At 36.3% G+C, this 15,192-nt stretch overlaps 2 protein-coding genes across 2 annotated transcripts; one reads left to right on the top strand and one right to left on the bottom strand.

Annotated features, from left to right (window-relative positions):
• Positions 1-1,965: 1,965 nt before the first annotated feature.
• LOC114318558 (pectinesterase) lies at positions 1,966-4,478 on the bottom strand. Its single transcript, XM_082896426.1, has 2 exons — positions 4,001-4,478; positions 1,966-2,657 (listed from the first exon to the last, which is right to left on the bottom strand). The coding sequence occupies exons 1-2, from the start codon at positions 4,476-4,478 to the stop codon at positions 1,966-1,968; spliced, it is 1,170 nt and encodes a 389-aa protein (XP_082752552.1).
• A 6,480-nt stretch (positions 4,479-10,958) lies between these two features.
• Positions 10,959-14,232, top strand: LOC145803117 (uncharacterized). Its single transcript, XM_082896482.1, has 5 exons — positions 10,959-12,504; positions 12,646-13,472; positions 13,590-13,769; positions 13,839-13,945; positions 14,100-14,232. Exons 1-5 carry the CDS (start codon positions 10,959-10,961, stop codon positions 14,230-14,232), a joined length of 2,793 nt encoding a protein of 930 aa, XP_082752608.1.
• The last annotated feature ends 960 nt before the right edge of the window (positions 14,233-15,192 follow it).

The raw sequence follows: 15,192 nt of genomic DNA on the forward strand, positions 1-15,192 counted from the left end.
ATTAAAAATTTTGTGAAATTTTCTCACATATGTTACGTCATAATGAAATCACGCTATAGTGAAAAAGCATAGTAAATTCCTGAATTTGAACACTAGAAGACATGCGATTTATTCTTTTCTTGAACAGCAAAAAAACAACCATTTATTGATGATAATTGCCATACATACATAGGAATTACATGAAATAAAGGAAGAGAAAGTGCAAAAAGTATCAAAGTATAACCGCATGATCCCAACTAGATTGGCAATGCAAGGAATGCCCAAGCAAAAAAAGTTTGGGCTACGATCATGTTTCGACTTTTTTTTTACCATTTTTGTTATGTTTCTTTTGATTTATTACATTTTTTGTGGTAAAAAAATAGGGGTGCCAAGGGAAAAAAAAAAAAGCCACATCTAGTCATCGTTGCTTATACCCATATGAAATGTCGGACAAATGCCAACAATTTTTTTTTATTTAAAAAAAATGAAAAAAATATTATTTTTTATATTGCAATCTAAAATAGTTGGTTCCTATTGATATGTAGAACAAAGGGACCAAAAAACTTTTAGAGCCACAAACTGCAAAGTATAAATTTTGTTTCAAAAGGTTTGTTTGGATTATAAGAATTTAGTCCGCTACTTATAAACTGACTCAAAATACCTAACATATCCAAAAAAAAGAAAAAGAAAAAAGAAAATAATAATAAAGGGACTAAAAACCAAAAGTGCGAGTCCATTTTGGACCTTAGCTCCTTACCTAATTCATTCAAACTACAGAGACTTGGGACTAGTACTCAACTGGTCAAACTCCAACAAAATCTTGAGGTCCCCAATCCTAATCTGATTGAGCCAACATTTGAATGGGCCAGACTGGGCTTGTACATGGGATTGGATTGTTTTGACATTTCAAGGCCCCAAAATTGCCAGTGGGTTTTTGATGTAAATTTGGAAAGCTACTTTTCTTTGGTATGGTAAATATCCAACCAAGAGTCCAATACATAAGTGTTTGGATGTATTACTTTTCCCCAGTGCTACAATCATATCCTTTTTTACATTCAAACACATAAGAGGAGGTGTGTAGACCTCACAAACTCACTTTAAAAGGGTTCTAATTTTAAAAAATGGTATGAAGTTCCATTTTGAGATTTCGAGTTAAATTCAGTATAATGTTTATCTAGATCTAAAAATTAAACAATATATTTTTATTTTTACATCTCTCATAATGAGACTCATATATAATATTTTTATTTAATATTTTTGTGAGAAAAAAAAATCATTATAACAACATTACTAAAATATAACATTTTGACATTGAAACAATTTTACCGGTACTGTTGCGCTAAGAGCTGCCTTCAAAGTCATATCTTTTAACTATTGGATGAGAGTTTGGAAGGGTTAGATTGGTCCAAAAGTCATAACAGTTGATATAATACAGACAAAGCAATTCCTATGTTAGAATTCATATGGTAATTTGTTAATAACTTGAAGTGGTTCATTATAAAATTGTGCCAAGTTTAATCTCGACTGGATGAGATTTATTTATTTGTCCTCACTCTTTACAACGTGAAGGTTAATAGATCATGTTTTTGTAGTCTCTTTGGATCTACAAAGAGTAAATTGGTTGCAATTATATCATTCATAATTTGTACAAAGTGAATGTGTTTGGCTTCTGATGCACAATCTCAAAATCAACATGCCAAATATTAACTAGTGAAGAAATATCTCATGATCTGAAAAATCAAACTCTAATACCATGAAGTGTCAAAATAATTTGCATTATTAACTTTGAGAAAATAAAAGCTACCCAATTTTATTTCAAAAGTAATCATCAAATTCTAAAAATAGAATTCCCAAAAACGAAATTTATGTCAAAACAATGAGAAAGATCCTTTATTCCTTCCTACCTTTCTATTTCTGAGAAATCATTCCATGAAACACATTTTTCTCGATTCCATATTGATCTAACATAAGACTCTGAATTTAACATTAAAGACCAGAAGTGAAAGGAATTCCTGTACCGGGAAGCCACGAATCGCCTTGAATGAAATTTGCCACACTAAATTGTTCGGCCTCACTTGAGTCCACTGTACCTCGATAACCAGACCACCTTACTCTCCCCCTAGTCGAAGCACCCCAACCCCTATTCCCATATTCTCTAAAATCAACACTCCCAACACCCGAACTCGAATCGGTACCCACCCACCCCTTGGGATCCACCGCCACATCAAACTCATCCTGAATGTAAATCGTTCTAGCATAAGGCCTCCAGGGCCGGCCCAAGTAAATCTTGTACGAGTGCATCACCGGTTTGAGATCCGATCCAGCCATGATTCGACAATTGTGGATTACAATCCCGGTTCGGGAGTCCTGGGAGTTCCTGTTTGAGGCTGCGATGACGATCTCTTTGCCGGTGCGTGATCGCTTGGCGTAGATGTTGGAGTTTTGGATGACTACGGCGGCGTTGCCGCAGATGAAGTCGACGGTGCCAGAGATTTCGCATTCTCTGTAGAATTGTTGGCCGCTTTGGACGTAGAGGGTGTCTTGGTATCCTTCAAAGCTGCACCGGTAGAAGGCGGAGTGCTGTGCGTTTGATGCCAGTGCTGGTGCTTGGTAGGCTTCGCGACCAGCCGTGTTTCTGAATGTGATGTCTCGGGCAACGAATCCATCGCCACAAACCACTGCAAGTTTAACCAGAAATTTGGGAGGTTAACGTAGAAATTTGGTATAGCTACAAATGCAGAAAAGTCGCTAGAAATTGAAACACGAAAATGTTATGGACAATCGGAAACTTTCACGAAAACTAGGCCGAAGTCATTTTCAATTCAACAATGGTAGGTATTATGAAAAACTTTTCATGAAAATAATCGTGAAAATTTTGTGACCCTTGGATTACACTTAAAATAAAGTATCACACACTAATCAAAGTAATTTAAGAATCATAAATTTTTCATGATCATTTTTATAATCCCTATCTTTTCCCTTTTCAATTGACTAGTTGGCCAATCTTAAGTTTTTCAAGCCCACAATTTCGAGACAGTTTTCATGAAACCTTTTTTTCGTGACTCATACATTTTTTGTTATTGAAATAGATGGTGTAAATTCAAATTTGGTTTGACATCCCATATGAATTTCAATCACATTTAATTTTTTTTTGAAATTTTTTTAGTGTAAAAAAAAATAAGAATAAAAAAAAAAACCACTATTATATTCTGCAATTTCAAATTGTAGTTATCACAAATTTTCTTTTATATATATAAGAATTTTGTAAGCTTATATTTAGGCCTAGTAAGGCCCATAAATTTTGACTATTCAACAAATATAAATTTTGACTATTGAATTAGTTGAATTTGAGTTTGACTCATTTTAAATTCTTATACGGGAAACCTATTTATTAGTTTAGGAAGATAATTATATGGGATTAGAGTTAAACTTGGGGACTTCACCATTGTGCACAACAGTAACTACAAAACCCAGACTTGGCCTTCTATATATGCCTAATAATTTTATGGGTTTTGGTTGGCACTTGCACCAAGGATTTTCTAGAGTGTTTTTTTTTTAAAGTTTCCTAAATAGTGTATTATGTGGTTGAAATTTAATGCTGAAAAATTGATGTGACTTGTCATTAAATCTCAACCACACAATGCATCACTCTAGAAAACTTTAGAAAAAAAAACTCTAGAGGATCCTTGCTCTGGGACTTGGCCCTTGTATGCCTATTTTGAAGGTTTTAATCAAATGCAAGATTTAAAGAAAAAAAATATATACAATACAAAAATTTAAAGTCTATCACAGGTACATGGACCGGGATTCAAATAACCCATCGGGCCAGGTCGTAGACCCTATCCTTCAGCCAAGGCTGGGCTAGGCCCAACCTCAAGGCTTTGGGCTCAGATACGGGCCAGGCTGCGGGGTTTGGGTTTGTGATAAGGCCTACTTACTTTTAAACATAAAAAAAAGTCATTAAAATGTGAATTGGTGTGAGCTTCTGTGTGAGAGTAAGAGAGGGAAAAGAGATTAATACCAACAGTAGCAGCTTTCCATGTCTTGTACCCTGCTCGAGCGCTATGGCTACCTGTAATAATAGTATTTCCAATCCCATCCCCACAAAGCATTACATTCTTCATATGCTCAGTCACAACTAGGTATTCATTGTAAGTCCCACACTTCACATAAATTACAAACCTACTATCATCTCTTCTATCAAGTGACGCATCGAGAGCCTCTTTAATAGTACCATAATTTCCAGACCCGTCCTGAGCTACCACAACGTCCGGATTTCTCCCTGTCCTTGTCCTTGGTACCGGTGAAACTGGTGTCAGCCATGGTCGCCAGTGTCGTGGCCTTCGTAGTCCGTGCCGTAGTAAGAATTTTAGTTGACCTTGATAGAGAATTCTCTCGACGGTTGAAACCCAGCTCGGAGATTTTTCTGTGTGAGTTTGTTCATCGGCTGAGGCATTTTTTATCATCAACAGTGCGAATAATACGAGCTTCATTGCCATTGATGTACTCATTTTCTTGGCTTAGATTGTTTCTGCTATGTTGGTTGGAATAGCTGATGGGTTAATGGGTCTACGAGGGGTTAATTTATACAGTTAAATTTAAATTAAACGTAGGGAAAAAAATTAATGAAGGTTGATAAAGACAAACAGTTTTACTTGTTTGGTGTAAATATGTATTAATGTCCTACGTTAATGTTTTTACTCTCTCCGTTTTCTATGAGTTAATTTCCATCAAGAAGGGGATTTATTTATTTATTTTTGAGAAATTACAAAAAAAAAAAAAAAAAACTTTAAAATTTGACCTTTATAACAAAATAAATTCTATTTTTTTTATTTTAGAAATTTAAATTTTAAATTTTGATTTATTTTTAACCTAAAACATTTGTTTATTTCGTTAAGTAAAATCAACGAATTTTTTTTTTAGTTATTAAACTTAATAATTTTTTTTTTAATTTTTCAAAAGAGAAATCTTAGGGTAAAAGGGTGCATACAATATGTACATCACCAAAAAAAAATGTCATTTTACTATAAAATTTCGTAATATCAACCACAAAATACATATTACCACAAATTCACATAACAAAATATCTAAAATTTTATGTTGATGTTGCAAAAGTTTGTGGGTTGGTTACGATAATTTTTGTTATGCCAATTTATAATAAGATACATATAATATGCACCCGTAAAAAAAGTGTATATCATAAAATTTCTCTTCTTTATTTTATTTTATTTTAATAAAAATTTATTAGTGAAAAAGGAGTACAAAAGAGTGCATATCAAAACATCAATAAACAAAGACTTAAAAGAAACTATGCTCGTTTCTTCTAAAATATACATTTTAAAGGGGAATTTAATAGCAATAGATGCACATTTATTTAATTTTGCTCTCTCACATTGTTCTCATGGGGATTGACTTATCTCAAATTTGTCATCTCAATTTAAAAAAGCGTTTAGATTTGGTAAATTCATTTTGAGACCGATTTCGGTAATTCAAACTGTTCGTTTTTTAGGACTCGTTGGGTAGAATATTCATGCAAAAAATTACGAAGATTGAATATCAGTAACTATATATTTGAATTTTATTTGTTTTATAAAAATAGATGACAAATATAGTTTCAATAATAGCCATTTATTTTTTTATAATAAAAAATTGATTTAGACATATAGCTACTAATGTCCAATCATATTAATTTTTTGCATGAATATTTTATTCAACGAGTCCTACAAATTAAACGGTTCGGATAATCAAAATCAGTCATAAAATGAGCCTATCAAGCCCAATCTCTCTCTTAAGTTGAGATGTCCAACTTAAGATAAATCCAACCTATCAGGATATATTCCTGTAACCACTTTGAATTGCCTCCAGTCCAGATCTGGATTGGATGTTGTTGTTCGGTCTTGTGGGCTCATCATGAGTAGAGATGGCCACGGGGCGAGTTTGGGGTGAGTTTGCCAATCCCCGCCCCCGCTACGGGTGAAATTTTTTAACCCCACCCCTGTCCCTGCAGATATCTACTGATACTCGATACTCGTGGATATCCGACTACATTTCAAAGAGTCAAAAAAACTTAAGAACCATTTAAATTCTTAACACACAAAATAATTTTTTTTTATTTTCATATATATAAACAATGAGATTTTTAAAATTATTATTTATTTATATTTAAACAAAATTATAGACTTTTAATATTATTTTCTTATATCTAATTATATTATATATATATATATATTATTTGTTTATATATTATTAATTATATCGGGCCGGGTTTGGATCGGGGGACGCGATACCTGCCCTCGCCCCACCCCACCCCGGTTGTAGGTGATCAAAACATAATCCACCTCTACCCCACATAAGTGTCTGGGTGGGTAAAATATGCCCCATTCAGACGGGTGTGGGCGGGCCCTCGTGAATCGGATTAAAATGGTCATCCCTAATGACGAGCCATATTTTGACGATTTAAAATGTTTATTTTATAGAATGTTTTGTATATATCATTCATAAGGTCGATTAAATTATTGTAACTTGTTTAATTTATAGCATTTGTCAAAAAAAAGAAAAAAGAAAAAAGAAGATGATTTATTTTTGAAATAAACTTGTTGTCCATTTATTTGGAGATAAGTATGACAGCTTGATTAAGTTATAATTATTGGATTGACTTAAAAAAATAAATATTTCGAATTATCAAAACAAATCTTGTAATAAGCCAGTCCTTTGAGAAAATAACTTGATATCAACTGTTTGTAAGCCTGTGTAATTAATTATAAATAATATAAGAGAAAATTGGTGAAAAATCTATTACAAACGAGATACAAGGAATTAGATATAAGGTAAAATCTTATTTGATGATAAGGATAAACAGGAAAAGTTGTCAAAAAAGTTGTTAAAAAATTAATCGTAAAAGTCGCCACTGATTAGCCAGTCAACAGTGGCTGTGGTCGGCAGCGGTAGGTAGTGGTAGTGAGTAGAGAAATGTGTGATATTTAATAGATATGATGTTAAATGAGTGACATATGTCACATTTCAACAGATAAATTATTGAATGAGTGACATGTGCCTTATTTTCAATAGATAAGTATTTTTGTGAATTTCAATAGATAGAGAGATATATTGATTTCAAAAGATAGATAGATAGGTTAAATTGTCTCAATAGACACCATTACTTAGTTCCACCTTTGTTATTTTTAACTTTTGATATTGTACTCAAAACACACAACAATCTTCCTTTTTTATCCTAAGAGAGAAAAAAAAAAAATGAAGATCTCAATACACACCACCATATACATCATACTGTATACACAGTTCATCCTCACTTTCACCATAACTATACATGGGTGGTGATGATGCATGAACGAAATGATTGCTAGCATTAAAGATCTTGGACTCTAACCACCGAAGATTTACGATTCTCAGTTTTTAATATCACCTAGGTTAGTTTTTCTATTTGTTTTTGATTTGCTCAGCGATTTATTTTTCATAGCTGTTTTTATTTTGAATTTAGCTTGACACTGGTTGTGTGAACATTTATTATTGCACAATAAAATAAAATTGAACAAGTTAAATAGGCTTGAAGTATTTCTATTGAACAAAATTAACAAGTTTATATTTTTTATATTAGATAACTCAACTTGTTTGGACTTACCGTGTTCAGTTTTTTATGTGTAAACATTTAATATTTGGTCAACCATAATAATTTGAACAAAATAGTATTATCCGCGTGTAAATATTTGAACACTGTATAACTGTTCAACTTTGGTTAATCTGAATGCATGGCAAACAAAATCATCATTCTAGTGATTTCACGACTGAGAAAAACAAAAAAATAAAATTGCTTTTGTAAGTAGTAAACTTTTATTATCATTGATGGATTGTTCTGGAGTAACAATCTAAGTGCCATCCATGGTGTGTAATTTTTCAAACCGATTGATTTTAATATTTTTAAACCTTAAATCTTAATATTTTGAGTTGAGGATAGAAGTATAATGAAGAAGAGAACTAGGTGAATAGTTGATAATGAATAATATCATGAGTGCAGTATGTTAGATTATAATGAAGAAGGTGATGAGTGTTGGATGATGATAACGTTTATATGTCCATATGCGATGGTGTGGAAAGAGTGTTTTACGTTTTAATGTATGAATTCTTTGGATTAATATAATACACATCATTATTGTCTTTAATAGTTGGATCCCAGTGGTGAAGCAAAGAGGAAGACAATCAAATCCTAATTCATGGGTTGATGGTCGTAGATTGAGCTTGATTACGCTCTTCGTGGACAACTTGCCTGAATCTTTGGCACCAAAGAATCTCTATGATCTGTTCAGCAAATTTGGAGTGGTTAAAGATGTCTTCATCCCACATAAGAGAAGGAAAGCAACAAATTCCAGATTTGGGTTTGTACGTTATGACTGCTCCATCGCAGCTAGCGTAGCAGAACAAAAAGCTAATGGTTTGTGGGTTGATGATAAATCTCTATCAGTCCGCATTGTAGCGTTTGATAAACACACACAGGCAAGGAAGCGATGGAAAAATGTAGCAACCAAACAACCAATGGTTAGAAACTCATCTGGTATGGCCAAAAGCTCTATCTGGAATCATCGCACTGATGGAAGATCGTTTGCAGAAGTTATCAAAGGGGATCAAACTAAACCTGCTTCTACGACAACAATTAGACTAGAGGAGTCAGGAAATGGTTGGCTTTATGAGAGCTTGATCATGAGACTTAAACCAAATCACACATCTGTGCAGGTGAAAAATGAGCTCATTAAAAGAGAAGAGCTAAACGTGCTGGTAAGAGAAGGAGGTGGTCGAGATGTTTTTCTTTCATTCCTGTCCAAAGAAGATTTCATGGGTAAAAAGTCTATGGTTGCGGGATGGTTCCATGACTGGTGCGAGTACATCACAGTGTGGAGCCCTGGTATGTATCTACAGCAACAGAGGCAAGTTTGGATCAGCTATTTTGGGGTTCCCCCAAACCTTTGGAGCTCAGACACTTTCAAAAGGATAGGAAGCACATGGGGTGAGGTGGTGTTCCTGGATGGAAATATTGGTGCACCAAATTCTTTTCGTAGTGGCAGACTCAAAATAGTTACTGTTGTCATGGATCCAATTAATACAAGTCTTAATCTGGAGTGTAAAGGAAGAGTATATCCTGTTCGAGTTCTTGAAGAACAGAGTGTTGAGGAGGTTAGTTTCAGTTGTAAAGAAACTCTCTCGAAGGAGCTAGTCGAAGCTGTATGTTCCGAAATCAATGGTGCAATCCATCCCAGCCAAAAACACAACACAAAAGAGGAAGATGGTGACAAAGCAGATGACATGGCAGGAGCGTCTACTAGAGCCAACAAGGGCACGACATCTGGGATGAAGGCTATGGATGAGCTAGCTGTAGGAGGCAGTTGGAGTAACACATCCGTTGTTGCTGAGACTATAGACTGTGTTGGGAATTCAAATGAAGCAGGCACGTGTGTGGCTGAATCAGTACTGCCACTGATAAGTCTACACCAGAGGAGTAACCATTTTGCCCAAAAAGGTGTAGAAGAGCAGCTATTACCACAAAATCTGCAAGAGTGGGTCGAGTGCAATCATGATTCTCAGAAAAGGCTCTCAGTAGACCAGGCAGTAGAGGGCCAGATCATAACCTTGGGCTATATTAAAAGCCTTAGTCAGTCTCCAAATGAGATGTCGGGCATCCGTATAGAGATAGCTTTGGGCCAAGATCAAAATGGGCTGCAGCCCAATGAGCCAAGGAACCTGAATTTTCTAACCTCTAGGCCTCTTATTAGTGGATCAAATATTCTTCGTGTGGAGCAGCCGTGTGGAGCTTCAGGCGTGAGTCCACAAACTAAAGCCATCGATACTTACAGGCAACCCATTTCAGGCTCCTCCATCAGCCATATTAACATAGGTAAAAGGAAAATTACTAGAAGGAAAGGGTTAAAGTACTCGCTACTTACAGGAAGATTCTCTGGTTTTGCAAGCAGGGTAGGTCACAAAGGAGCTGGTTCAAGCTATGGGTCCAAATCAGGAATTAAAGCCAAATCTTCATCTGTTCACTCCTCACCCAGTCATATTTTCGAATCAATCCACATCTCATCTTCTAAGGATACTCTACATGAGGCCATTGAAACACTTCTGGTTGGCAAAACTCTGGGGATCGACTATAAGGGTCAGGAATCTGAGGTTGTCAAGAAATTCATGCACATGGAGGAGCATGATAAAGTGACAATGGCTGGAGGACCTGGTATTGTAGAATAACCAGTTTCCTCATGGGGGCTATCTGGAGTATGTCTGTTGCACATGAAGATTCTAAGTTGGAATGTCAGGGGTCTATGAAGGCCTGAAAAGAGGAGGAAAATCAGGAAGCTATTGTATGATAGGGCAGTAGATTTGGTTTTGCTCCAAGAAACAAAGCAATCAAGCATCACAACCTTGTTAGTAAAAAGTCTTTGGCCTAGAGGAAAGTTGGAATTCATGACTGTAGATGCTGCAAGCCTATCTAGCGGACTAATCTGCATTTGGGATCTTGAGGTCTTTCATCTTTCAGATTGCTGTTGCAGCAGGAACTTCATTCTTTTGTAGTTAGGTAAGGTTCACAATTCTTTTGACTGTGTTGTGGTTAACATCTATGCCCCAAATGATGTAATAAGGAGGAAGGCTTTATGGGAAAATCTGTTAACTTTGAAAACTAATTTTTCCAATCCATGGTGCCTTGGTGGAGACTTCAATGAGATTAGGAATGTAGGGGAAAGAGTAGGAGTTTCTCGCAGAGACAGAGGCATGCAGGAGTTTAATGACTTCATTGAAAATTGTGAGGTGGTCGATGTTGAAATGCTAGGCAAAAAATTCACCTGGTGTAATACTATTGAAGGGAAAAAGTGGAGTAGAATAGATCGATTTCTCCTCAGTCCTGAATGGCTAGTGAGATATAAACTTAAACTCTGGGGCCTCCCAAGAACTATTTCTGACCACTGCCCACTCTACTCATGGAGGATGGTAGGGATTGGGGGCCCAAACGCTTCAAATTTCTGAATGCATGGACCCTACATCCATCTCTGGCTTCCTTGGTACAGAGCAACTGGGGAGAACTACATCTGAATGGATCAGCAGGTTTCATTCTGAAGAGGAAACTGCAGTCCCTAAAGTTAGGTTTAAGAAAATGGAATCAAGAGTCTTATGGTAATGTTGCTAAGAAATTAGAAGCTGCTGAAGCTGCTTTGCATGATCTAGATCTAAGAGTTGAAACCAGCCCCCTGAATGAAAGTGAATTGGTGCTGCAAAGAGAGAAAATGAATGAAATATGGTCTTTGAGCAGGAAGATGGAATGGGAATGGCTCCAAGAATCAAGGTTGGACTGGAATCTAAAAGGGGATAGGAACACGAGGTTTTTTCATGTCGTGGCCACTAGTAGACAAACCAAAAACACTATTAATTCCATCACAATTGGGGATGTGGTCATTGAGGATCCAGTTTCTGTCAAGAATGAGGTTTGGCTTCACTTCTCCAGCCATTTCAAAGATGACTGGAAAGAGAGACCAACCTTGTCAGGTGAATTCAAAAATGTTAGGCTCAGCTCTCACTTCCATGGGCTTGAAGCAGATTTTTCTGAAGATGAAGTTTGGGCAGCAGTAAGTGATTGTAATGGGAACAAAGCACCAGGACCTGATGGATTTAATCTGTTGTTTTTCCAAAAATTTTGGAAAGTGCTTAAAGGGGAAGTCCTCAATTTTATGCAAGAGTTTCATGCCAGTGGCAAATTATTCCCAGGTTTGAATAGCTCATTCATTTCTCTTGTCCCAAAGAAGGAGAAAGCCATAACACTAAATGAATTTAGACCTATTAGTCTGATTGGTTCCATCTACAAAATTTTATCTAAAGTCCTAACAAATAGATTGAAGCTAGTTATGCCTTGGATTATAGGTGATTCACAATCTGCTTTCCTGCGAGGTAGAAACATCTTGGATGGTATCTTGATTGCAAATGAAGTTGTGGATAGTTGGGTCAAATCTAAGAAAGTTGGGCTGTTATTTAAAATAGATTTTGAGAAGGCTTTTGACTCCATCAACTGGAATTTCCTTTTTTCAATGTTGGCAAAATTTGGGTTTGGTGAAAAATGGATCTCTTGGATTCAGGAGTGTGTCACCACTGCTAGAATTTCTATTCTTGTCAATGGTTCTCCCACCAAGGAGTTTAACCCCCAAAAAGGGCTCCGGCAAGGTGATCCCTTATCACCATTCCTTTTTAATTTGGTTGTTGAGGCATTAAATATCCTTCTCCAGAGAGCTATGGATTTGAGATTTCTTAGAGGGGTATCAGTTGGGGCCAATGTTGAGGTGAATTTATCACACCTCAAATTTGTAGACGATTCACTCTGTTTCTGTGAAGCGGAGCTATCAGAGGTGCTAAGCTTGAAAAGAATTCTTCGATGTTTTGAAGTGGCTTCAGGACTTAAAATTAATTACCATAAAAGTGTGGTTTGTGGGATTGGCATCTCCAGATCTACCCTTACTGAGTTTGCTTCCCTCTTGAACTGTAAGTCCCAAAATCCACCCTTAAAGTATCTAGGTCTACCCTTGGGTGCAAACCCTAGAAGGAAGAAAACTTGGACACCAGTAGTTGAACAGGTAAAACTAAGGCTAGCTGGTTAGAAAATGAGGCTACTATCTTATGCAGGTAGATTAACCTTGGTGAAAGCTGTGTTATCAAGCATACCTGTGTACTACTTATCACTATTCAAGCTACCTGAGGGGATTGCAAAGGAGTTAGACAAAATTCAAGCATCATTCTTATGGGGAGGGCCAGATCTCAAGCGTAACATTCACTTAGTAAAATGGTCAGAGGTTACCAAGAGTATTAAGCAAGGTGGTTTGGGGGTTCGAAGAATCAGAGATGTGAATGCGTGTCTACTTCTAAAATGGTGGTGGAGATTTGCTTCTGAACCAATGTCACTTTGGTATAAGGTTATTTGCAGTAAATATCGGTTCCTTGGTGGGAAATGGGTTCCAAACCCAAGTTTAAACTCCTCTCCCTTATATATTTGGAATGGCATAGTGGCAGCAGGTGAGCAAAACCAGTCCCTTTCCCTTTTCTATGCTAGAAACCTCCAGCTAAAGGTGGGAAATGGCTACCGCATCAGTTTCTGGGTTGATCCTTGGTGTGGGAATCTCTGCCTAAAAGATGAGTTCCCTCGCCTCTTCAGTTTATCTTTACAAAAGGATAGTCTTCTAAAGGATTTTGTAGAAGTATCTGGCGCAACTAAGAATTGGTTATTCACATTTAGGAGGCCACTCTTTGTTTGGGAAAAGTCTGAATTGCTAAGGCTCTATGGCATTGTAGGTTCAGCCCCTTCTCTTCAGTTGGAGACTCCGGACAGTGCAGTTTGGAGAGCAGCCAAGACAGGGCAATCTTTTGTGGCTAACCTTTACGATCATACCAGCAGTGCTTATGGAGGGACTGAAAGCTTCAGTCGTCTGGTGTGGATCAAGTTTCTTCCTCCTAAGGTTTAGTTCTTTGGTTGGCTCGCATGGAAATACAAGATCAAAACTGCTGTTTTCTTGCAACAGATTGGAGTCTTGCCTACCTCTGCCTCTTCATTGTGCGTATTTTGTAAATCACAGCAGGAATCTTTGGAGCATGTTCTCATGCTCTGCCCACTTGTTTGGAGAGTATGGTCAGGTCTTCTACAGTGGTGGGATGTATCTTGGGTTATTCCTGACTCTGTCATTGGTCTGCTGCAATGGTGGTTAGGATACCCTTGCAGGAAAGCTGAGCTGCGGATTTGGTGTGCCCTACCTCTGGTAACACTATGGTCAATCTGGAAGCATAGGAATGATTGTTTCTTTAATGCGTCTAATCCAAATCTGCAGGAGCTGCGAGAACTGATTCTCATTAGGTTGGCTTTCTGGCTTAAGGCTGCCTCAAAGGAGCTTCATTTTTTGGTCTCAGATTTCCTCTACAATATCTCAGGAGTGAGGCAAGGTCTATTATAGTTTGGTGAGACCAGTGCTGTGAGTTTCTGGGTTCTCTGAAATTTTTTTTTTGTTTCAGTTTGCTGTGTTGTCCTGCTGGTTTTAAGTTAGGCTTCTCTGTTTCTGATGGCTGCTAGTGATCTGTTTTGGCTGTTGTAGACCTGTTCTAGCTTACAGGTTGTTTGATTTGAGTATGCAAGCTGCTGTGCTCTGCTCTGATCTGTTTGATCTATGTATGCAACCTGCTGTGATCTGTTCTGATCTGTTTTGGTCTGAGTATCCAAGTTTCTGATCTGTTTTGATGGCTGCAAGTGTTTTACTCTACTGGCTGCAAGTGTTTTGTTGGTGTTTTTGTTCTATTTGCTACTGCTGTACTGATCTGAGTATGCTATTGCTGGTGTTCGATCTGTTTTGTTGGTTTCGTTGGTTCCTCACCAACTTACCCCTCCTCTTTTACTCTTTATTGGTGTAATTGTTTGGTACTTTGTACTACTTTTTCATCAATGAAGTCCTTATCTTTGCCGTTCAAAAAAATAAAAAATAAAAAATAGTCATTTCATTTGAAGATATTATTGTAATATAAACTTAGTATTTTAATGGTGTGTACTGAGACAATTTATGGCGTGCAAATAAAATTTACCCTTCAACTGATAATTGTCATTTTAGACAAATTATGTCCTTTTTGCCCAAAGAGATTAGAGTTTGGGTCTAAATGACCCAAAAAATTAAGAAATGGACTTATGATTTAAGTGCCCTAAAATTAAGAACCAAAATATATATATATATATATATATAAAACATTCAAATATAATATTTCTGTTGGGTCAATCAGTGTGGATGTAAAATATTTCAAAATAAAAACAAATTGTATTTTTGTGAAAAAAACTTATTGAGGGCCCGTTTGGCAAGTTAGTTTCGGGCTATTTTAGCCACAAAAGACAAAATAGGCTATTTTAGCCATAACAAACAAAATATCACATCCAACCCATAATTATTACACTATTCTCTTACAAAAAAAAGTCAAAAAATTTAAAAAGCCAAAAAGCCCTTCCCAAACTAAGCTTTTTAGCCCAGGTTAAAATAGTCAAAAAAGTCAAAAAGCCAAAAAGCCAACCTACTTTCCAAACGGAGGCTAAAAAGCTTTATAATTTTGCTTTTAAAAATATGACACATCACTTGTGTGTATATTTTTAATTAAAAAGTATTAATAATTATAAGTAATCCGATTAAATTAAGACAAAATCATGACATT

Source organism: Camellia sinensis, chromosome 1, assembly GCF_055761805.1.
Source record: "Camellia sinensis isolate YWXY chromosome 1, ASM5576180v1, whole genome shotgun sequence".
Taxonomy (NCBI): domain Eukaryota; kingdom Viridiplantae; phylum Streptophyta; class Magnoliopsida; order Ericales; family Theaceae; genus Camellia; species Camellia sinensis.